The sequence below is a fragment of the Sander lucioperca genome, chromosome 4 (assembly GCF_008315115.2).
Source record: "Sander lucioperca isolate FBNREF2018 chromosome 4, SLUC_FBN_1.2, whole genome shotgun sequence".
NCBI lineage: Eukaryota > Metazoa > Chordata > Actinopteri > Perciformes > Percidae > Sander > Sander lucioperca.
The window spans coordinates 32,935,937-32,961,882 of NC_050176.1; the positions used below are offsets into that span (position 1 = coordinate 32,935,937).

At 40.2% G+C, this 25,946-nt stretch overlaps 1 protein-coding gene across 1 annotated transcript; it reads right to left on the bottom strand.

The window, feature by feature from the left end:
* Positions 1-1,045: 1,045 nt before the first annotated feature.
* rnf150a (ring finger protein 150a) lies at positions 1,046-25,423 on the bottom strand. The gene is made up of 7 exons (XM_031276913.2): positions 24,736-25,423; positions 9,253-9,503; positions 8,377-8,448; positions 8,074-8,156; positions 7,811-7,907; positions 7,469-7,679; positions 1,046-5,021 (listed from the first exon to the last, which is right to left on the bottom strand). Exons 1-7 carry the CDS (start codon positions 25,187-25,189, stop codon positions 4,909-4,911), a joined length of 1,281 nt encoding a protein of 426 aa, XP_031132773.2. The 5' UTR covers positions 25,190-25,423; the 3' UTR covers positions 1,046-4,908.
* Between the last annotated feature and the right edge of the window lie 523 nt (positions 25,424-25,946).

Sequence of the window (25,946 nt, forward strand, 5' to 3'; positions counted from 1 at the left end):
CACCAGAATATAATATAGCCTAATTATTAAGTATGTTAGGTTACTTAATGTTTGTCTGTATTAATATAGAAATAGTATATATATTGTATATGTTATTCCTAGATTATGACTTCTGTACTATTTCATTTCTTACTGTAGATTTTCATTTTTACTTGCACGATTTTCTTTTTATACATATTGTATGAGCATTGTTGGAGGTAGCCTGAGAACAAAGAATGTAATTGCCAACATCTGGAAATATGACAAATGTAGAACTTTGAACATAATATAGTATAAGATTTAAAACGTGAAATGTAGTACTATTTTGTAACATAATATATAGTACAGTATAGCGATATAGCATAGGACAGCTCACTTGAGTGCTGTTTAATAGAAATTGCAATACCCAATAATAAAACCTAATTAACACATCCTCTCCCCAAAATACATTTTTCTTATATTCAAGAAAACTATAGCAACAACTTCCTACATACTGTAGTGAGTGTGTGTGATTTCATTACTTACCAAACTGGAGCTTCTGCTGTAGATCTCAATGGAAGCACAGTTTTTCCCATTATTAAGTGCTTTTTATCTCATAATTTAGACTTATTACCTCATAATTATGAGACAGTATCTTATAATAGTTTAGCATTAACATAACTGACACATTATTTTACATACACATAAACCTGCATGTTTATTGGAGTTTGTCCTTACATTCAGGCAATACCTCACATTCCTTCCTCTTAAAAAAAACCTTCACGCCCATGGGAACCTTCAAATAAACCCAGTCCTGACGTTGAAAATAAGATCTGAGCGAGGCGTCATAGGGAGACCTTAATCTATTGACATTTTGTCACAGATGACTTCTGAAAATATAGAAACTTAGAGTAGTATTTGGTGGCTCGGTTTATATGCACCAGGTTGTCAAACAGCATTTTTTCCTTTTTCCAGACTATAATAGATTTCTTTAGTCTGCTTCCCTTGACTTTATTGCAATCAGTCACATACATCACAAGCTCCGATAGTGTTCATCATGGTAAAAGAAAAGGAGAGACACCGCTAATCATACTTACAATTATTTTATATTACAAAATAGCAATGCTGTAATCTCTGCTGGGTATAGTGTACAATATATTGATACTCCCCCCACACACACCCCACATACACGCAATGGTTACAGATAAAAGGTCACAATATCATACAAGAAGCAACAACTGAGTCAAGTGCCATGTTCGATACTGTAGCCCTCTTTGTCAAAAGCTGTACATAAAAAAAGGCGTTTTCAAATCATTCAGTATAGCCGCTCCTCATTCACTGGAGGGTTAAAGTGCAATATAGGAAAGTTTACACAAACAGAAGAAAACATGTGTTTGGTCACACTCTATTTTACAGGTCTATAATTTCTGAATAATTTTCGAATACTTTCCTTGAAAGATGATAGTATATGTAAAATAGAGGCAGTGTTCAATTTTTTAATTCCAATCAAAGGTATCAAGTGTCATACCGTTTTTGGAATGTACCCCACTGGTGGTGGTCAAATTTAAATAATTAATTTTAATCACCAGTCGTCCTTTTGATTTCAATAATAAAAATTGAAAGTTCATTTTAAACGATTTAAGATTTGGAATTGAAATTGTGACACCCCTAGTCAACAGGCAAGCATACAATTCAGCTAATAATTAAATAAAATTAAGAAATAATAAATGGACAAATATGGAGAATAAAGTTTCCAATATATATAATATATATATATAAATGTTTTGTTTAAATTAGCTTAAATTAGCACCAAATCTCAAAGTTCTTTCTAGAAAACTTGTTGGAAATTATTAAGAAATGATGGACATATAAAATAAAGTGTTACGTAATGTTGCAGGTACAATTAGGGACAACAATCTTGTGTTACTTCATAAGTACATTGAATGTCATTACATGGAGTACACCAAGGTATTTTGTGTCTTAAAATTCCTTAAAATTCTATTTATTCCTATAAGAGCTTTGTCATTGAAACACTGGAAACAACAAAACTGAGAGATGACGACCTTTAGCTTAGTTACATTATCTTTAAGTTGATCTGGAAACAGAAGGTTTAACTTTAGACAAACTTGCTCTGTTTTAGGCAGTACAGCCAGAATCGAGTGATCTGGCATTAAAAACGGATGTGCTTTGCTTTATCTTTATTTAACGGTCAGATGGAGACAGAGTGTTTGTTATGTTTGTGTGTCAATGTGAGAAGGAGACTAGGTGACAGAAGAAAGACCTGTGAATTCAAAGCCTGGAAAGAAAGACAAGGAGAGCAACAGATATTGATGTTGTTGGGTGTTTCTGGGTTATCTTATGTATTGTGCTGTCTCATTATCCATGTGAGCTAATGGGACTTACAGAGGCTTAAAAGGTCCAGATCAGGCTGGCTGAGACTTAAACATCTGTATCTATAATGTGCTGGCAAGAATCACAATCATCCTCCACCTTCATATCCACAAAGCAAAAGATGTATAGTCGTAAACCAGGCTTTTTATCAAACCAGCCGCGTGGTTTAATAGTGTATAAAAATGTACATTCATGAACGCTTCCGACTGCAGGCAGTATTTCACAGTAAAACACTGCTGTCAGAAACAAATTATTCTAACTTCTTACTTAAGCATTATCTAGAAAGTAGTGTCTATGGGTAACAAGCTGCTACAGCCAAACACATACAGTCTCACAAAACAATTTAAGAAATAAAGAATTACAACATGTCCCTTCTAAAGCCAAGGCTTTCATGAAAGACTTAAACATTACCCCATACATTCAATAATCCTTCAATGATTGACCCAAAATGGGGAGTGTGGACATGTGTGTGTTATGTAACAGAGTCCCAGGTGGCTGCAGGACATAATGGAAACAGTGACTGGATATAAAAAAAAACAGTTAAATTCCACTGGCTTCATCGGCTCAGTGGAGTCTGTGCTTCTTCAGTGTGAAAGTCTACAGGAATGTGAGAGGAAATGGATCCAGTCGAGTATTAGATCCTACTGATCTTGTTTAATGTGACATTACTGAATAAGTAATAAAGGAGGTGATTGGCAGGACAACAACAGAACAACTAAAGGAAAAGTAGAAGAATGAATTCTACTGTAAAGTGTAAAAGAAGATGAACATGAATTAACAGTCAGCATTACCACTGGAGTCTGAGAGTACATCCACACTAAAGCGGCTCCATTTAAAGAAGCATCTTTATTTCTTTGTTTTGGCCCTCCATCCGCACTAAGCTGGTGTTTTTTCTGTAGATTCAGGTGATAATTGTCTGTAGGTTTGTTGCTACTGTACCAGCAACTCATTTTGAATATCAATATAGCCGACAATTGCTGACCATGGATGAAGAATAGGAAATGTAGCTGTTTTCCTATTCCTCAGGTGTATTTGTGTGGAGATCTTTGCGAGGGCTGCATGCATGTCATTTCCCAAAGCCGGTTTAGTGTGGGCATAGTCCAAACAAAACTGTAAACATTTTCATGCTGTAAGCTTTTCATGCCATACATAATCCCATGCTTGTAGCATCAAATTCCTTTAATGAAAAACCTGACCATGCATCTGAATGCATCTTATCTGTCAGGCAATGCATAGCTCCCTTCCTGTCCACAAAAACTGTTCCTCTTTTAACTTACGTAAACCATCTAATTCTGCACCCTCGTGTTATTTCTTCGGTTTCATATCATGAGCAGATTCAGTGCCATTCCAGTCTATTTAACAGCCAGTAATGTTTGAAATTCTACAGATAATCTTGGCACAAAGACTTGTTGACATATTTTAAGCTGGCTTGACAAGTGTAGGAAGTTTGTTTACAGTATGTCCATACTGCCAGAATTTGGTGGTGACAACTGCTATTGCCAGCTGTATTTAGCAGAAGTGTGAACATAGATATGAACCTTCCCCTTCCGACAGTCAGTAGGGAGTGATCATCAGCGCCATGTGTTGTAACAACCTGTATATCAGCAGCAGTTTCAGTAGGGCAGTGGGTGACATCACTTCTGCTTGTGGCAAGCTATGATTGTCAAATGTGAGGACAGAAATATCCATTTTGTGTTTGGTTATTTTCTCTGATGACAGGAATATTTAGTCGTTAAAATAGAAGTTCTAAATGAAGGTCTCACAAAAATAGAAACAGAAACCGTTACATTTAGAAATTCAGAAATCTCAGCATAACGTGTGCATACATATTCTGACTCTTCAAACATGACCATGAAGTTAAAGACCTACGATTCAAGTTTTCAAGGGATAATAACGTGTACCCAATTCTGAAGTTGAAAAAATGCTGATGGGAATTCACACCAACTGTAATGGGACTCAAAAGAAATTGCTGATATAGGCTCTCTATGTGCTATGTATCCATTACATCAGGAAAACTTACTTCTGGAATATGCTGGCAGTGATCTCCTACCAAGAAATCAATTAATCTGCACACATATTTTTAATAATAATTAATGCAGCAATCTGGCGTCTGTTGCTCCTGTGCTCATAGTGTGTCCAGCAGCAGGTTTACTGTAGGTTGCCAGTGAGGAGAAACTAACTCCGACAACTCAGCAGTTATTGTATGTGTATTTCAGATGCTAGGTTTGGGGATGTGAAAAGATTACTTCTGACAAAAACTGGGTCACCATAATGTACAAGCTGCTGTCTGATCGCCATGGCAGTCAAGGTGTGACTGCTAGAAAACGAGCAAGCAACACGTCCACAGATGAAGGGACAAATCAGTTTTTTGGTCAGTAAAGACAGAATTGTGTGATTTTGTGCTGCTCTGTTGTACTGCCCATTTGCCCATCTTCTGAGAAGTCACTTCCTTCAGGTGGCCAAAGACGTGGCGAATCTCTGGGGGGGGGGGGGGGGGGGGGGGTCGCTTTCGTCTTCCTCTTTCTTGGTGAATTATGCTTTTTGTCAGATTCGATTGACTCAGGATTTGGCCCAATTACATTCCTGCTCCATGGACAGGTCTACTTCAGACATGCCTACCTCCTCGCCCATGATGATAGAAGTCTCTGAACCACTGCTGAGCTGGTGCTCACCTGGGGGGGAGAGGGGGGGGGGGTGCAAATTATTACTTGACAGGAAAAAATATTCTTTAGTAAAGTCCTTTGGAGAAGGTTGAATTATTTGGGTTAATGCCATTAACACTTACAAATTTCCCCACATTTCAGCAATAAATCAGGTCTTTGTCTGGGACCCTGATAGACACCTAGTAAATGGCTGACTCTGGAAAGAATGATAGCTGCAATACCATTATCAACAGCGCTCATTATTCAGGCTGAAGACGCAACACAATCGGCTCTCCATCACTCCCGACCCACAGCAGCAGAAATTGTGACAGATCAGCTTGTTCATCTAATGCTAACTGCCTGTCAGTGACATTGCCTCTGTTAGCTCAATAGTTCGGCAAATCACATCTAATTTACATACTAATACGTTGAGCTGATCTACTGCCTGTCAAGCACACAAAAGTAAATATAACTCTTTGTGTTACCAGCTTCTGCTGAGTGCCTTAAAGAACATATTTTAAAATAAAATATTTATTTTTAGTATACTGTTTTATTAATGTTCAGTATTTAGCTGAATAAATACTAGACTTTTATTTTTGTAGTAGTGCCAACACATACAAAGTTAATCCATTTCTCTGCTCTGGAAGCTGGATGCTGGTTTTGACAAAATAACAATCCAAAGAACATCCCAAAAGACATTTAGTTTACTGTCAAATCTTCACATTTGAGAAGCCAGAGCCAGCAAATGTTTGGCAATTTTGCTTTAAAAAAAATGACAAAAACAATAAATCAATTATCAGAATAGTTGGAGATTATTAGTTAGTTTCAATCAACTAATCTTTGCAGCTGTACTTGTTACTTTAGGCTAGAAAGTTAAAAGGGACGTCAACATTAAACATGTCACTCAACTCTTCTGCAATATAACTTGTATTATTCTCCATGGATTTTCAGCTATCTTGCCTTCATCAGAGTGGTGTCTGACATTTTCTAATAATATAATACCTTTAAGTATTAATCAGCCATGTGACTTATAAAGACAAGGTATTCAAAACAACACTACAATCATCTCATCAAAATTGTTGTTTTCTTAATGGCTAAACAGGTTCAATCTCCATTTTTCAATACAAAAAAACCAAATTCAGTAATCTTTCAAAACCCAGTATGGTCAAATCTCCACTTATGAATATCACTACTGTATCTAATAGCATACTGACTATAGCTGGCCTCAATAAATCCCTTCTTTAAATGAAGTCACATTGATGTGTGAAAACATGTTAGATACAAGTAGAGTTTTCTTTACTGCGCAGGGAACAAATATGCAAGCAAGGAGTAAAAAGAAAATGTGTGTTTGGCTTACAACTGTCAGTCCATCACTATTGGTTGTCAGGAGTGAGTCTCCTCATACAGTAAGTGTGTGTGTGGATACTGTTTATGCATGGAAGCGTAGAGGTGTTGGAGCTAGCCTGATGTGCTGAGCAGCAGGACTTTGGCACTCGTTACTCAGACACTTAATCTTTTCTTTACTGTTCTACTCTGCTCCTCCAGGCCTTTAAACACTGTATAAAAGTTTAATTATAAACCCTACGCTGACAGTAACCAGACATCTGAGTCGTCAAAAAAAAAAAACTGCAGGCTCAACAATAAAACCACTGGGAAGTGTAATTACATCAAGCTGGATAGACCAGGAGCAATTGTTTTTAAATTTACAGAACAGAGTGGCATTAAATCCATGTATGATCCATAAATGTCCTGCTGAATTTCTTGTTACATAGATTTACTGATTTGGCGTAAAAATGAGGATAAATGTTTTTGTCTCTTTTTTGTTCTTTATATATAAAAATAAAACTAATAAATAAAACCTGTTAACCTGTTTAACCCGTTTATTTCTTCATCCAGCGAAAGACTTTTAAAACTCTGGCTACATCTCTGTTCTGGGGAAATGTTTTGGCTTCAGCCTCCAAATGGCAGAAACAACACATGTATGAGCATGTGCTCACGCTGTAGAACACTGATAGCTAGCAGATGTTTAATAGTCGTTAGTTAAAGTAACAGCCCTTAGGTGTTTGAAGAAGGTCCTAAAATATACAGCATACTTCAACATAACATATATGTTAGTGTTTGTGGGTTAGATCTGTCTTTCTGAAAATGGAACACTATTCTTACCCTCCTGTGTTGCCCAGGAGGATCTGAATTGGGGAACACTGACCAGGTGGCTGCTTGGCCTGATTTAGGCTTCATAATAAACAATTCAACCCATAAATGACAAGAAAAAAGGAACCAGAACCAGCAGTTTTACTGCAAATCTCAAATGGTGCAGTTTCACTGTGTAAAATAATCGAGAAACAAAGAAATGGACAGATACGTAATGTTGAGCATGTGGTGATATTTTGTCTGGATTGAATGTCCCAATTTATGGGACATATGTCAAAATCCCTTTTCACAGACTGTCCTTAAAAATATGTAATGTCTGTACTTACTGCTGGCGATAATGTGTCTCTCCCCTGCCTGAAGTTCTAGCTCTTCATCAGGATGGAGCTGCTGTAAGTCTATCGATCTTCCGGCTGGATCCAGAACCACCGAGCTCTCGTTAAAGGTGATTTCACTCGCTCCGCTGATGGGGTTGGTGGGTGCACCCTCGACAGATGTCTCATAGTCTGGAGGAACGTCATCTGAACAGTCTGCGTTGAGCTGGAACGTGCCAAAGATCTTGTCTTTAGAGGCAATCATACATGTTATCAGTGTTCAATTCTTGTATTTTGCACTTCAGAGTTAGATTAGTCTTGGGCAAAAGTTGCCAAAACAAACCAAAAGGACCTTACTGGGATTCCCAAGGCTTTGAGGATGTTCATTTTACACATGGGACACGTCCGGTGGTCCTGTAACCACGGGTCTACACAGTGCTTATGGAAGACATGCCTGACCAAACAAGAACACAGTGCACAAATAAACCATTTGAAAACAAATGACTGCTAAAATGCAGGGCACAGTTAAATGTGTAGATATCGGCAGCTATGGTGCATGTGCTGACTTTATGCCTGAGACCTACAGTACGTACGACAAAGATCAAGCACACAAACTTTACCTGCATGGTAGTATCCTCACAACATCATTAGGCTTATAACCTTCGATGCAAACTGCACAGTTGTCAAAGTCTGACTCAGTCTCCTAAAACAAAGAAATAAACAAAAAGACAGACCAATGCATTCTCAAATATATCTATATACCAAATAAAATAAGTACTGTATGATTCAAATATTGTCCTTTACTCGGAGAAACACATTTTAGTAAATGTATGTGTAGCTTACTTTTGAACATACTGAATAGCCAAACATGCTTTGAGGATTATGGGAGATGTACAGTTTGCAGTGTATGGAATATCATTTACCTTGTCTCCTTTCCTAATGGTGCGCAATTGTAGCTTACTGATGGCCTTTTTGGCAGCATCTCCCAAACGCCTCTGTAGATATACAAAAACGTTATTACTGACACAACCAGTGGGTTTTTAATAGTGGACAGTCAGTCAACAGTCAGTGACTCAGCAGTGTTCAGGCATCTCATTGGTATGTTGCAATGACTAGAAATGGGAATCAAGGGTACAAACTGCACACCAGTTACCTTTAATACAACGTGACTTTAAAACTAAGAGATCAGGTAATTCGACAAAGTATCCAAGTTCAACTCTTGATGGTTGTAAAAAAGCTACCAGGATAGGACAAGAGTTAAAGGGAGCTGGACGCTTTGGTAGTGTACAAATGTGTCTGAAGATGTATTTTTTGACAGTAATATGATTATTTGAGCTGTTTCAGAAAAAATATTTTTGAAAAGTTTTCCAGTTTTTTGGGCTGCCTTGGAAATGGATTAATAGCAGATATGTTCAATCTGGCTGAAATCATAAATCAACATAATTCAAAGTGAAAACACAAACAATAGTTGTCACGGCACCGACTCCTATCATAACAAGCACGATGATGAATTTTTATTACAGACGTCAGGAAAACGTCAGAGACGGCCATTCACAATAAAAAGAAGGCAATAGCAAGTATTTGCTCAAAGGGCCAGTGAGCTGAGTTGGTTGATGGTTCATTGGTTTGCTACTTCTCTGTTCGGCCAGCTGTCAGGCTAATTCTGGCCAGATGGGAAAACGCATGGGCCAATGTCAAGAGTGAGACCACAGCACTGCACCACTGTCTGTATCCATTTTAGACAGAAATACATCAGCTCATAGAGGCGTACTATGATTAAACAAAGTGCACAGTCATACCTGATTGCGGTCTCGTGCATTAGCATAACGGAACCTCTGGATGTAGTAGAAGACGAGCCAGGCGAGGGAGATTATCATGAGGACGATGAAGGAGATGGAGACAAACACTACCGAAGTTCTGCTCACATACTTCTGCAGGTTGCGGGTTCCTATGGTGATGTACAACGTGACTGGGATGTTCTGCTCCAGCAAGGCCAAAATCTCACGACCTTTAGGCTCTGGGATCATGATGGCCACAACTTCGCCTGTACCTGCACACACATACAACATAGAAAGTACCAGTTTAGATGTTTAGGAGAGGAATCAAGTCTATACAGTAGCTACCACCTACTAAAGACATCTCCTCAGTTTAATTCATTAGTTTTAACACCTGGAGAGCAGTTTAAACTCTACTATTACACACATATTATACATGATGAATAGTAGACTATATTTTAGACATATTCAAATATGTTTTTTTAGCCAAAAAACATTAAATAAAATAAAAACATCATACCGGAATGTTGTATTTCTTTCCACAGAATTATATCTGGTTTGGAGAAATAGCACTTAGTGAAATTTAACTAGGAACAAATATAACTTAACAGTGGTTTTGAAATGCAAATAAGCTTGTAACGCATTTTGCATAATGTCTAATGCTGCAACGATTAACTGATTTGTCGATCAACATAAAATTAATCTGCAACAATTTCGATAATTGTCATTTTTAGAACAAAAATACCAATAATTTGCAATTTCCAACTTCTTCACTTTTCTTTGCAACACTGATAGTAAACTATTCAAATATTAATTTTATCATTCATTATTTTTTTTATTAATCGATTCATGTTTTGTATATATTGTCACAAAAAAGCAACAACTGTCAATCACAATTTTCCCAGAGCCAAAGGACACGCCTTCAAATTTCTTGTTTTGTAACAGTTACCTGTTACCTATGTTCTTCATGCCTCGTGGCTTATAAGGTCTTAGTCTAAAATTTAAAGATATTCAGATTACAATGACACAAAACAGAGAAAAGAAGCAAATCCTGACATTTGAGAAGCTGAAACTAGTTAAATCATTTTTTGCTGGATAAGTTTGACGTTAGACAATTAGAAGATTACCAAAATAGCTTTTTCTGTTGATAAATCAATACATTTATCAGCTAATTATTTCAGCTCTAATGTACAAAAAGATTTTTGTTTTAAGTTTACCAATCACACAGATTATACGTATAGATGCCCCGATGCAAATATTCTTTCCTGTATTTGCTTCTCATAGAAGTATTGGTATTAGTGAATAAGTAACCAAAAACTGCAGTACAGAGATAACAAAGGAGGACTTGTTGTAACAAAGATATGTTGAGGTAATTTAAAAAGAGTGTCACCATTACAGAATGTAGTTTGACAGTTTATTTTTTTTCTTAAAAAAACAATAAGATTGTTGTTTGTCATTTTGGCCTTTATTTGCCTGTTGCATTGAAGATCATGAAGTGTATACATGTTGCATAATGTTATGGGACAAATACCGGTCGATATGTTTTAATTTCTAGCTATCAAATATTATATATCTGTTCCTGTCGCTAAAAAAATCAAGCATTGCTCAGGCTCTATTCTTTTTATTTGAAGTTGTCTCTAATGAGGGACACATGGGACATCATGCTTAAACAACACAATAAGGGTATAACAAGGCTCTCCTCTCTCAGCAGCAGGTTGATAATTCCAGGAACTGCATCAACAGCCTGAATACTGTTACATCATATTCCTTCTGTTGCCTGTTTATGACTGTGGCTGCATGGAGTCACAGTGGATCCCTTTGGTGCTTCAGTCGCTCTATCAGTCACCATAAACATGGCTTTATTTAATGTGCCATCACCAAAAGCACCTCCTGTGCAGCCTGCCAGATACACAGACAAATCATCATGCACAGAGTTATGTTATTTTATGCTAATACTTACGTGTAAGTAAGTATTAGCCTCACGCTAATTTATCAAGACTAGGCCTACCGGCTAAACTAACGCTAGCTTCATGGCAACCTCTACACCTGGCGAGTCCCCACTCCCCCTCAGGATTTCCTCGTTGTTCAATAATACAAACAAAGAAATTGCTGACCTCAGGGAAGATGTTCGTCGGCTTTCCGAGGACTTAAAAACCAAAGATGCTTTGTTAACCGCCTGCTTGGACGTGGCTCATAATCAGTCGCTCCGGATCTCATCTCTCTCGGCGGCCTTCCAGGATACCGCGCCATGGGACCCAGCTGCCTGCCCACGCCCATCGTCCTGCTCGACACCGGTTATCAAGCCACCCTGGACTGAGGTGGTTTGCGGCCGAAAGAGATCCTCGGGTAGGGCTCCATCGCCTCCTGCCCTCAGCCTCTCCAACCGCTTCAATGCTTTGTCGGAGTCGGAGCCGGTGGTGGCCAGTGCGGCTCACCGGGCTCGCCCCGCTTCAAAGCAGACTGACCAGCCGTCGTCACGGAAGACGATTGCTACCGCGCGGCGAAAGCTTCTGAGGGATGCGGTAGTCAGACGGTCCGGTGGCCTACACTGCCTGGATCGGCCAAATGACAACGTTCCTCAAAAACAATCTCCACAACCGAACGGTAAGCAATCTTCCTCTTCTTTTCCCTGCCCATCTGAAACCGACACTGACTGTTTTGCTCCCGTCACCGGCTATCCACACCCCCCCACTCCTCGTCCGCTCTTCCCCCTAACCACAGTAATTATTGGGGACTCCATCACTAGAGACCTACGGTTTCATAATGCTGTCACACACTGTTTTCCCGGAGCCAAAGTTGCAGACATCCTGGCTAAAGTTATGGACCTGATACCCTCATTTCCGACCTCTATCAAACGCATCGTGGTCCATTGTGGACATAACGACATGTCCACTCGGATTCAGGAGTGTGAGCGCACAAGGCGAGACTTTACCACTCTCATTGAGGCTTTAAAAAGCACTGGGAAGTCGGTTTTTATTTCGGGCCCACTTCCATCTCTAGGTCGCGGATCATGCCTCTTTAGTAGACTACTCTCCCTTAACACCTGGCTCCAGCTCACATGCAGCATTCACAAGATAGGTTTTATTGACAACTTCAATCTGTTTTGGGAACGTGGCTCCCTGTTCAGCAGGGATGGGATTCATCCCAATACACGCGGAAGCCAGATGCTACGTGGAAATTTGCACCACGCCCTGCATACTGTTTACATCCCGTAAACACTCCCACAAGCACACTGACCAGACACACTCTCCCAAAGTCAATAATCAGAGATACAGCGCTACACGCCCCTCTGTGCTCCCTTCAGAGCAATCACCCATTCATAATCCCATAACCACCGTGTCTGTCCCCCGACTGAGACCGTTTAAACCAAACGCTAACAAAAGAGGTGCTATACTAAACAACCTAATTGGAATTAAAACAACCACTGCAACGATAGAACAGAATAGGAAAATCAAATGTGGACTATTAAATATTAGATCTCTGTCATCGAAAGCATTATTGGTAAACGAATTGATATCAGATAACCACATTGATTTATTCTGCCTCACCGAAACCTGGCTGGGCCATGACGAATATGTCAGTTTAAACGAAGCCACTCCTCCCAGTCATAATAATACCCAAATTCCACGAGGCTCAGGCCGAGGAGGGGGAGTTGCAGCCATATTTGACTCGAGCCTGTTAATTAATCCTAAACCTAAACTAAATTATAACTCGTTTGAAAGCCTTGTTCTTAATCTTCAACACCCAACATGGAAAACAGTACAGCCTATTATATTTGTTGTTGTTTACCGAGCACCAGGTCCATATTCTGAGTTTTTATCTGAATTCTCAGAGTTTTTATCATGCGTAGTCCTTCAATCAGACAAAGTACTTATTGTAGGTGATTTTAATATCCATGTGGACATTGACAGCAATAGCCTTAGTACTGCTTTCAATTCACTGCTAGATTCTATCGGTTTCAGTCAGAGGGTGCATAAGGCCACGCACTGTTTTAACCACACCCTCGACCTTGTGCTAGAATATGGCATCAAAATTGACGATTTAATAGTATTTCCGCAGAATCCTTTATTATCAGACCATTTTTTAATAACTTTCGAATTCCTACTACCAGACTATACAAAATTAAATAAAAGTTTCTACACTAGATGCCTATCTGACAGTGCTATAGCTAAATTTAAGGAAGATATTCCAACAGCACTTAACTCAATGTCATGCCTTAATATAACAGAGGACTGCTATGTTAACTTTAGTCCCTCCCAACTTGATAACTTTGTAGACGCTGCTACGGCCTGCCTACGGACTACTTTAGACTTGGTTGCTCCTATCAAAAAGAAGATGATGAAGGAAAGGAAACTAGCACCTTGGTATAACTCCCAAACTCGCAAATTAAAACAAATCTCACGAAAACTTGAAAGTAAATGGCGTTCCACCAAACTGGAAGAATCTCGTGTGGATTGGCAAGATAGTCTAAAAAATTATAGGAGGGCCCTCAGAAATGCCAGATCAGACTATTACTCAATACTAATAGAAGAAAATAAGAACAACCCAAGGTTTCTTTTCAGCACTGTAGCCAGCCTGACAAAGAGTCATAGCTCTATTGAGCCATCTATTCCTATAGCTCTGAGCAGTGATGACTTCATGACCTTTTTTAATGATAAAATTATAACAATTAGAGAAAAAATTCATCACCTTCTGCCCACAGCTTCTAACGGCTCACCATTGGGCGCAGGAGGGCTAGAGAGAACGATAAGACCTGATACTTATTTAGACGGCTTTTATCCTTTAGACCTCCAACAATTAATGTTAAGGGTCTCTTCAGCTAAGCCAACTACCTGTCTCTTAGACCCCATTCCAACGAGGCTACTTAAAGAAGCACTACCCGTGGTCAATACCACATTACTAGATACGATCAATATGTCCTTATTAACGGGTCACGTACCGCAGTCTTTTAAAGTAGCTGTGATAAAACCTATTCTGAAAAAACCCACCCTCGACCCTGAGGTCTTAGCCAACTATAGACCTATATCTAACCTCCCGTTTCTCTCCAAAATCCTTGAGAAGGTAGTCTCTAATCAATTGTGTGACTTTCTGCATAGAAATAGTCTATTTGAAGACTTTCAGTCAGGATTTAGAATGCATCATAGCACAGAGACGGCACTGGTGAAAATCACTAACGACCTTCTAACTGCTGCTGACAAAGGACTTGTCTCCATACTTGTCTTATTGGACCTTAGTGCTGCATTCGACACTATTGACCATACCATCCTCTTACAGAGACTGGAACATTTAGTTGGCATTAAAGGAATCGCACTAAGCTGGTTTAAGTCCTATTTTTCTGAGCGATCCCAATTTGTTAATATTAACGATAAACCATCCAAATACGCTAAAGTTAGCCACGGCGTTCCTCAAGGCTCAGTGCTTGGACCAATTCTATTCTCTTTATATATGCTTCCTCTAGGCAATATTATTAGGAAACACTCAATTAACTTTCACTGTTACGCAGACGACACCCAATTATATCTGTCAATTAAGCCAGACGAATGCGGTCAGTTAGCTAAACTTCAAGCGTGCATTAAAGATATAAAATCCTGGATGACCCACAATTTTCTGATGTTAAACTCAAACAAAACGGAAGTTATTGTGCTGGGACCCAAGCACCACCGAACTTCATTATCTAAATATATAGCTACCCTAGATGGTATTGCCCTGGCCTCCAGCACTACTGTCAGAAATCTAGGAATCATTTTTGACCAGGATCTATCCTTTAACGCCCACTTAAAACAAACCTCAAGAACAGCCTTTTTCCATCTTCGTAACATTGCCAAAATCAGGAACATCCTGTCTCAAAACGATGCTGAAAAACTAGTCCATGCATTCGTAACTTCCCGGCTGGACTACTGTAATTCTTTACTATCAAGCTGCTCAAATAAGTCCCTCAAGACCCTCCAGCTGATCCAGAATGCTGCAGCACGTGTTCTGACAAGAACTAACAAAAGAGATCACATTTCTCCTGTATTAGCTTCCCTGCATTGGCTTCCTGTAAAATCCAGGATTGAATTTAAAATCCTTCTCCTGACCTACAAAGCACTAAATGGTCAAGCACCATCATACATAGAAGAGCTCTTAGTACCTTATTGTCCCACTAGAGCACTGCGCTCCCAGATCTCAGAGCTACTTGTGGTTCCTAGAGTCTCTAAAAGTAGAATGGGAGCCAGAGCCTTCAGCTACCAGGCTCCTCTCCTGTGGAACCAGCTCCCAACTTGGGTTCGGGGGGCTGACACCGTCGCCACATTTAAGAATAAACTGAAAACCATCATCTTTGATAAAGCTTATAGTTAGGGAGTGAGGAGTTGCAGCATAGTAGAGTAGAGTAGAGGGAGGCAGGAAGTACAAGCCCGTTCCGGCAGGAGAGAGTACGAGCCTGGTCCAGGGCCCCTCTCTTTAGCCTGCCTCTCTTAGTTCTCTTAGTTATGCTATTATAACTCTAGACTGCTGTGGGAAGCTCCTTCCAAGGACACAATGAGCCGCTCCCTCTTCTCTCTTTTCACTTGTCTCCTTTTGTGTGCATCTTAGTCCCAGAAATGCCTGTTACTAACCTAGCTCTGGGGAGTTTTCTCCCCGGAGTCCCTTTGCTTCTTCTTCACCCAGAACATCGCCTTGGAATTGGGTGGCACCTACACCGGGGTCCTGGGTGCAGCTGACGCTATGGACTTACTACACCCTGCTACGCTCTACGTTTCCCCGCAGTGTCCGACTGCGTCCTGCCGCGCCCAACCGCGTCCACCCAGGCTGCTGTGCCACACTACACCCCGTAACGCCCTGCTGTGCCCTACTATGACATGAACTACTATGACTACCATTGTGATCACTGTTTCACTATCTTTATTATGACTATTATTGCCACCATTCACCACTTCCCCAACTGGTGCCGTCAGACACCGCCTACCAAGAGTCTGGGTCTGTCCGAGGTTTCTTCCTAACAAAAAAGGGAGTTTTTCCTTGCCACTGTCGCAATAGCTACTGCTAATGCTTGCTCTTGAGGCAACCACTGTAATAGTTGGGGCTTCGTAAAGTACAGAGTTTGGTCTAGACCTACTCTATCTGTAAAGTGTCTCGAGATAACTCTTGTTGTGATTTGATACTATAAATAAAATTGAATTGAATTGAATTATTTTCACATCATATTCTGGGGTGATTCTCCCACAGAGGCACTAAGACTGACAGAAAATGTGGTGTTCTTTGGTTTTCCAGAGGAGTAAAAGGCTTTGAATCCAAACATATATGCTTCATTTTCAGGATGTAGCTGCAATGCATTATCCTATCCTTCTCATTAACCGCTTTATGTAACAGGTTTGTTGTAAAATCTGCACAGCTGCTACATTTTATATGACCGGGGTTGAGAAGTCAGACCAAAATCATGTCTTTTAAACTGTTTTATTTTCATGCATATGCAATAATAATTTGGTTGTAGTTTTTGTTTCAGAACAAAATACAGGAAATATATTTGGGCAAAAGCAGCCTTCTTAAAGCAACACCAAAGCACTTTTCCTCTTCGGTCCCCCTACAGGTTGGAAGCGGAATTGTCCATTATCGTAACCCATATGTCTCATTCGAACTACAGATCCGCTACCCGATCTGGCAAACTTGCATACTGCGGTTATAGCCGATAGAGGGCTGCAAAGCGAATGCAGAAGTGCCGTTCACCCTGTTACGAGTTGATGAACCACTGAAACGATTTTGGAAACATTATTTTAAGGTACAAAAGAATCTTTGGTGTTGCTTTAACAATTAAACAAATGCTGTTATTAACAATTTGTTATGGGTATGGTAGTAATGGGTGCGAAGCATTTCATTTGTACAATCCTCTGCAAAAACAGCCAGATCCACAGCCACACAGTAATCAAGCTGGCAGTATTGACACAAAGGTTTATCCATGTATTACGGTGGCTGCTCCCTCAAAATGAGTTTATGTATGTTAGAGCTTCTAAAGCAAACCCTCCTACAAACAATGACTGAGAAAACAAAAGATTATGTTTGGACAACAAACAGACGGTGATACGCTGCTGACACCGCTGTGTATTCACACTGTCAGGCCACTAGCTTTCACACTTCTTCACTGAATGTTTTGCTTACATCTTTCTCACTGACATAAAAATTAAACAAGATGAACATGTGGCTAAAAGACATATTCAGAGTTTTAAAATAGGCTGACCAAAAAATATATTCCCTGTTTTCCCCAATAATACAAGTTAATTGTCAAGACTAACTGACAACATAATTGAATCTGTTAACTGTTTTGTAAACCTTTTTTTTCCATGTGTGTAACCTCAGATATACACACTCCTGACCTGCAGATGAATGGTTTTATTAAGCATGACCATATGGTGCGGAGGGAAAATCACTGTAATGTAGCATTTGCCTTTGTAAACACAAGATAACCACTTTATCTCATGTCAACAGGCAAATGATTTCAAGACTAAAACTGTTGCTTACAGACTTGGCAGACTTTTGAAAATGCCTGTGTATGGCCACCTTCAGCTTCATAGCAAGCAGAAATAAGGAAAGGCATAACAAGGCATGTAAGATTTGCCTAAGCCTTGACTCTTATCTCCTTCTACTGTTCACTGTGACGCAGTCAGAGGAGCGGACAAAAATAGCTGCTTCTAAAACAGGAGGGCAATGTCTGAGGCTGAGGTTGAACTTGTGAAAAGATCTGTGTTTTCAGATCCACTTGGCCTAAATGTGGAAGCAAAGAGGAATAAATACTGAATGGGTTAATTCAGTGGACACCATCCTGTTCCGCGCTGGGAATTTCATGTCTTCAACAGGCTTTTGGTCTGCTGAAGAGAGGATAACACTTAGGTGCAGATTACCACAGAATTAACTGGTAAACGCTTTATTAACAACCATGTACTAATCTGAACCTGACAGTTACATAAAGTTGGCGTTGCTGTGGCTTATTCATGCAGGTATATCAAAAAAGCTTCAGAGTCAGTGACTGAAGGAATAGTTTGACATTTTGGGAAATACACTTGTTCGCTTTCTTGACGAGAGTTAAATGAGAAGGTTGATAGCACTCTCATATCTGTACAGTAAACATGAAGCTGAAGCCAGCAGGCGGTTAGCTTAGCTTAGTTTAGCATAAAGACTGGAAACGAGGAAACCGCTAGCTTGGTTCTGTCCAACGGTAACAAAGTTCAGCAGCTCTAAAGGTAATTAATGAACACAAAAATTACTTCCTAAACTTGCTTGGTGCTAAGCAGTTGCCAGGCAACCAGTGGAGACTCCAGGAAGGCAAAGAAATAGTCTGGAACACAGCCCACCATAAAACAGCTAAATGTAATATTTATACTTTGTTTTTGTACAAATTAAATAAATGAACGAGAGATGCTGGTAGGGCTACCAGGTAGGCAATGTTTTTTTTTTTTAAAGCCCATGTTGCAGGTTAACCACCACTGTTGATTAATGGGTACATAAAGTACTCAACATATGTATATCATTGTTAAAAATGTCACCAAATAGTGTTAAAGGCCAGTTTTCGCCGTTTTAGTCGTTTAGTGGGTTTTTTAACGCAATTCGGTGATGACGTGACGTTGGGGAGACGTGCCTCATTCTAGTACTAGAACTATGGTGACCGACTGGGATGAGGAAGAGGTGGAAGAGGTGTTTTTACTGTCAGTGAATAGCACCGAGTGAAAGTCAATGTTTTCTTTATATTTAGTGACAGTGATCATGTCGTTAGCTAGTTCAGATAAGTACTGGTAATCTAGCTAGATCTAGAAATAGAAGGCATCATGCTAGCTATGGGCTAACTTGCCAGTCAGTCCCACCTGTGAAATCCCCCGACGTTGTAAACACATTTTCCATTAGATATCTCACGTTTTGATGGACCCTACTAGCTCCAGTAACAACATATTTGCCTAGTGTTCATTTATTACTTGGATGGGGATGCTGTTCGGCTTTTCACAAGTTTAGACAGCTAGCTAAAGCTACGCTGACGTTTTGCTAACGTTAGCGCAACAGCGTTAGCCTAGACGGCTAGGTAAATATTACGACTGCCTTCGTTGTTTCCAGGGCTTAATTTGAGCCGGAACACGCCGGAACATGTTCCGGCACCTCCGACGTTGGATCCGGAACCTTTTTTATTGGATCCGGAACCTTTTTTATTGGATCCGGCACCTCCTGTGTCACTATGAAAAATTAGTCGCCTAAATGAAAAAAATAAACTACTGTTTGTGTAGTGTTCAATGTTGTTATCTGTCTTGTTAGTCTTGATTCCCCATTGGAGTTCCACAAAAGTCTTGTGTTTGCATTTTCAATGCGTTTTGAGGTGAATTTTCAGGGTAAGACAGAGGGGGGAGAGGGACGGAGGGAGGGGAGGCACTTCAACAGCGCGGCGCTGCACTTCAAGTGACACAAGCGCTTGTGCTGGTTGAGGATAAAAATGTCAAAAAGACAACAAAGTTTGCTTAACTTTTTCAAATACGCTGGCCAGTCGGATCCCAAACAAGCAAAAATCGTTTCTGCCGATCAAGAATGTGGAGACCACGGTGGGTTTTATGTTTTAATTGTTCGATGGATAGTTGCTGCTTTTGAAAACGATCGTTGCAGTGTATTTTTAATTTTTTTTACATTTCGCACCGATGCAGTGCATGTTCTGAAATAAAAATAAACATTGCCCTGATGTACACACAGCGTTGTTTAGGCTTTTTTAGTCAGAGTCAGAGAAGCTACGTAGGCAGGTGTAATTTTTGTTTTGGTTCCGTTACCTCCAAGCCCTGTTTTGAGTCGCCGGATCCACCCCCCCTCTGCGCTCCGGGACCTCCCACTTTACAAATTAAGCACTGGTTGTTTCCTATATCTGCGTTAGGGATGGGCGATACCACACTTTTAGGATTCGATACGATACCGATACTTTTTCTTGCATTTTCATCGATATCGATACCGTTAATTTCTTATTGCCAATTTTTGTCAGTAAAAATATTATTACATTTAAGACAAATCACAAGACAAATACAGACCATTTATACAAAATGTATTATGGTCAATACATAATAAAATTAAAAGTAAAATAAATAACATAAATATGAATGAAATAAATTAAATATGAACAAAAACATACACATTTTCAGGCCCTTGGCTGTGTCGCTGTCGGCTGTGTCACACGTTGACGCTCATTCGCTCGTCTCCTGTCACGTGACATGGGCCAGCTCAATACGCCGCCAGGTACAGGGGTGTCCCGGCACATAGTCATTTAAGTAAGTAATCTAAAACAGCTGAAAGTAATGCATACACCCCCAATTATTATTTTTTAGTTTATATCGATATTTTTTTAAGGAAATCAATGCCAAATGAGTAGCGTGAGTATATCGATCTATCGATACCACAGGATCGATACGCCCATCCCTAATCTGCGTCCACGTTGTCAATATAAGACATGTGGCGTTAGTGCTCCTTTTGTACCATAATTGTATTGAAAGAAATGTTAAGCTTCGCTCCTACGAGATGGGTGGGTTTTTGTTAGCTACGTTACACACAAAGTTAACTGGCTATAGTTAGCCTGTGCTAGCGGAATTAGCTAACGTTGCGTAGCCAGCCAGCAGCTTCGGCAGTAGTTCCGGCGAGCTAACCACGACAGTTAACACATCCACAAGCGTCTCTATTTCAAGCATCACTGCAGATTGAGTGCTTTTAGCAGCAGAGGTTGATTGTGGGCGACAATACTGTCGTGGTTAGCTTACCGAAACTACTACCGATTGCCGAAGTTGCTGGCTGGTTACGCAACGTTAGCTAATTCCACTAGCATACAGGCTAACTATAGCCAGTTAGCTTTGTATGTAGCTAACAAAAACCCACCCATCTCGTAGGAGCGAAGCTTAACATTTCATTCAATAAAATGATGATACAAAAGGAGCACTAACGCCACATGTCTTATGTTGACAACGTGGACGCAGATATAGGAAACTCCGAAGGCAGTCTAATATTTACCTAGCAGTCTAGGCTAACGCTGTTGCGCTAACGTTAGCAAACGTCGGTGTAGCTAGCTGTCTAAACTTGTGAAAAGCCGAACAGCATCCCTGTCCAAGCTGTGTTTCACTTTCCCTCCAATATTATTATACACATAATAAGACACATGGACTCGGTCGAGACCAAAAGCCATATTTTGCAACACCAGTGGCACATAAACAGTGAACAGAGACGGGGCTTTCGTCTGTCGTCTCCCCAACGTGACGTAGTGCAATGCATTGTGGGGGAAAAGAGAATCATTGCAAATCGCTGTAAAATAGTACTACTTTTTCGTATTTTATTCCGTTTTGTGATATCCATTGTATTTGATGTTGTTGGGTAACAGTTTAAATGTTTATTACCAACAAGCAAATTGCACAAATTCATTAGAAAATAAACCCTGCAACATGGGCTTTAACCTTTGGAAAGAGCCAAGCTAGCCGTTTCCCCTTCTTCCAGTCGTTGTGTTAAGCTAAGTTACACCGTGATTTAGGATAAACCCAACACTTTCAGAGTTGATTAACCTGCAGTATCTGACCTGGCAGTATCAGGAGTTTAATACCACTCAGCCTTGAGATGGAAGGGTTAAATAAAGCCAGGCCTTGAGAAGCTTCTGGCTCTGTTAACTGTGGATTTTACAGCCCAGCTGTGTTAGCGCTGGACAGGAAAGTGCTCCATTCTTTCTTTGGCAGCTTAACATTGAGTCTACACATTAAGACCTGTTCCTTTGTCACCATTCTCTGTGTTACCTTCCTCTTCTCTAAATATTTTGGCATCACACCTCTCCTGGCTGATGTTTCTGTCTCTTGAAGTGTCTCAGTTTATATTAATGTCATGGCTTAAAGCAGGGAAGGACCTGCTTTTTTTTAAATCCATGTGAAATTGTGTATGTAACCACCTAGTGAATGCAAGCTTACATTTACCCTCTTTTTAGCTTTGCTTTGGTCTCCACTAACTCCTGAGACAAGTCACTGAATTTAAATAAAATATTTAGAGGTTTTGCATAGGATTTAAATCATCTGCTCATCTTGACAGGTGCCTGTGACACTTCTATACAAAAGTATGTTTTAGTTAAAAACATCTCATAATCAATTAGACCCTAATGTCGTCAGGTGTGTTTTTTGTTCGAACATCTGTTTCTGCACAGATCCTTTTGTCCAACAGCCTTCATGCATTGTGCTGTTGTCTGGCACAGGCATAGTGGTCTAATCAGCCACACCTTTATGAAAACTAGCAACAAGCTAAGAGCCTATTTCCAATGGAAATACAAGTCAAGTGGGAAAAAAAGGCTCTGCATACTGTTGAAGGCCTTAACCTCGTAACTTTCATTCTCACAAATAATACATCTAATCGGTTCAGGGTGACAACTAAAAAATATATAATTTATAATAATAATTATAACTGTTTAGCAAGTTTGGAAGCAGAGAGGGGATTTCTGGCACAGCTTCACATGGAGAGGGGAAAGACGTCTAAAGCGGTCAAAACTTTAGCAACACTTTGTATAGAACAACTTTATTGTAAGTCTGATGTGTGTCGGCTTGTGGCCTTCATCAGGGACGCATGGGTCTTACTATAACGTTTTTTTTTTTTTTTATACACTACAAGTGTTGCTGGAGTTTTGACCTCTCCATCGAGCCTGAAAGAAAAAAGCTTTATTACAACTCTAGGACAGCTTTAGAGCTATTACTAAATTAGATGAGTGGCACTATGAAAAGGGAAACTACTACACAAAGCAGAACCAGCATTCGAGCCCCTGTGTCAGTGTGTGTGTGCTGATGAAGAGCATATGAACAAAAAACAGATGATCTATGACTTCCAGGATCATCGAACAAATAGAAAAATTCCCCAAAATGATCTAATCTTATTCACTGCCAACAAATGACTCTGCTGGTGCCATTCAAACAGCCAAGTGTTTATCCAATCATATCAGCTTGCACTGCCTCCAGCAAACTAGGGAAATGAATGTGACTCTCTTTTGAAGAACCGTCTGTGTTTTCAGGATGTTTTGCATACACTGTGTCAAAAGGTGTGTTAGCTGGGTTTGTTGTTTACACATAGTTTATTCCTTTCAGTTCTTCAATGATTGCTTTGGTGGTGTATTGACTGTGCTTAAAGTCAAAAGATGGGTTTGTAATGTTCTTCAGCTTTGTCTTGAGGAGTAATGGACCTGTGAGTTTACAGCATGTGCTTGCCTGCAACATTTTAAATTGCATTCTTGATCACCCTCTCAATGTTACATGTTTGCCGTCTGTGGGCTTCTTGACACATATCGTGACAAGCATTTTCCTGTTTGTTGTGAAAACCTCGTAATCATGTATTGCTTAGAAATAAATCAGAGGGCGCTCTGGCAGCTCACCTGGTTGAGCATGGGCCCCAAATACTAACGCTCAGTCCTTACTGCAGTAGCCCGGGTTTGACTCTGAGCCGCAGCCCTTTGTTGCTAGTCGTCTCCACTCTCTCTCCCTCCTTTCCTGTCTTCAGCTATTCTGTCAAATAAAGGCCAAAACAGTCCCAAAAAAATCTTTAAAAAGTAAATAAATCAGGAGCACTAATGGAACAATAACTGCCTCTGCAGTTACAGTATAGCAGGTAAACTCCACCAGAGGAAACTAGACACATGGCAGTGCTGCTATGAAATGATAAATATTTAGTATTCTTCTTTAATGACATTGGGCTCAACTGTTAGCATTTGTGAGTGCTTTGATTAGCATTGTGTTGAAAAGACAACCCATTTCCAATTCTTTGCTACTGTCTTTGTGCTTCACCTGTGTAGTTTTCTTGATTATTATTCTTTTTCTTTATATTATTATAATATTATATCATAATAACAACGCATAAGGATAGTTTTAAGTGACTATTTGAGACGGCATTCTATGGTATATAGCCCGGTATTATTGGACCTCAATGCTGTTTTGGCACCGACCGATATGTGTCTGTGGAACCGAATATCAAGCAGTGTCAAGTACCAAAAGCTGGCATTAGATATGTTGTCAGATTTATGATCTTGTTAAATTAGTCTTTAATCAGATAGTTCTTAATTTTCATCAACATTTTCAACCTTACACTAGTAAGGTATCGGCAAAAAAACTATTGTTTTGGTATCAGCACTGGAACTCAGGTATCAAAGTGTCACTTATATCAAAAAGGTGGTATATATATTGAGCCTGCAATGGTTGCACAGGGCACACAATGGTCAAAACTTCAGCAAGACCTACAGACAGTTAGAAAATCCAGCAGATCATTGGAAGATGGCAATCGGTCCATCTGCTTGGGGATCCAGTGCACTTTTCTACTTTACCTCGAAACTAATTGGTTACTGAGCTGATTGCAGAGATGCAGAACAGCTCTGGCACTTCAGCAGGGGGAATGAAATCCATTAATCTTGGTCAAAGGTGCCTAACAAGCAACGAATTAATGGCATTTGTACCTTCAGGCCTCCATCACACCACTGAACAGTCAGTTATCATGATGGAAAAGACGGGTTGACAGGTTGTCTCTTACCTGGATGGGGCATTGTTATGGTGTCGTTGGCACTGCTGGAGAACACATTGTATATGACAACTGCAGAGGCGTTATAGTTTGCAACGTTACGGATCTTCTCTCGGTATGTACAGTTCCCCGCAGCTACCAGCGCCACCCAGGCGGTGTTGTAAGAAACAGGGGGGAACCTGACGTTTGGGTCGCAAGCTTGTCTGTCCTGCAGGACGGACGGCACCAGGACCAGACCTCTGGCTTCTTTCTTGGGCGACTGCTCGCCATACCGACCGCATTCGGTTTTCTCTGTCTTGACCTCCGAAGTAATGGGGTCCAGATAGGTGATGTTGACAAAAGCGGTGTACCATTCCTCTTTCTCTGCGACCGTGAAGTCCAGGCACAGCAAGTGCACGAAACAAAACGACAGCAGCCACGTCGAGAGAGCCAGACTGCGGCAAGCTCGGATGAGGGACGGTGCCATTGTACAGCGGCTGGTTTGGGATGGATGGTCCGGGGTCTCCTTCTCAGTGGAAAGCTCGCACCACGTCCCTCTTTTTACAGGAGGTACCAAAAAACATTAACCTTGCATAAGAGCCAGAGCCAGACACCTGCTTTCTTCATAGACAAGGTAAGAGCATGTAAGCTAGGCTACGTGCGTGCAGGAGCTCGAGTCTAGCTACTATACACCACCACCTGCAGGAGAAGACGACTGTGTCTGTGTGTGTGTGTGTGTGTGTGTGTGTGTGTGTGTGTGTGTGTGTGTGTGTGTGTGTTGTTCACCGTCAGCTGTTTCCTGTCCTCGTTCGAGATTGGCTCACCACTCACCAGCACGTCATCTGGGCGTCACAGTCCCATGGCATGTGGAGAAACTAAAACATCTACGTCATAAATCATGTAATCCACTGCCAGAGAAATCAAATGAACAAAGCATTAGAGTCACATGAACAGTTTCCGAACTATGAACGGTTTGCATTGCATTTTGTCAAAAGCAAAGAATATAACATATGAACTAATCATGAATCTAGTCGATTAATTATACTATTGTGTTATGTTTTTACATTATGAATGAATAGTTGCATTTTAAAATGAAATTTCAAAATGATTTTTTAAAAGGTTTTAAAATTGTTTTGTGTTATTCCTACATGTGTTATTCCATTACATCTGATAATTCAGTTTACATTTGTTTTGTCTTTCTGCATGACAAATTGATGCAATATCTTGTTAAATCTTAATCAGCT

Excerpts from the sequence above, each read along its gene's own strand:
- rnf150a (XM_031276913.2), bottom strand. The coding sequence starts at position 25,189 with ATGGCACCGTCCCTCATCCGAGCTTGCCGCAGTCTGGCTCTCTCGACG. Across the intron at positions 9,504-24,735 it reads CATAACAATGCCCCATCCAG|GTACAGGCGAAGTTGTGGCC; the intron begins GTAAGAGACAAC and ends ATGTGTGTGCAG. Across the intron at positions 8,157-8,376 it reads CCATTAGGAAAGGAGACAAG|GAGACTGAGTCAGACTTTGA; the intron begins GTAAATGATATT and ends TCTTTGTTTTAG.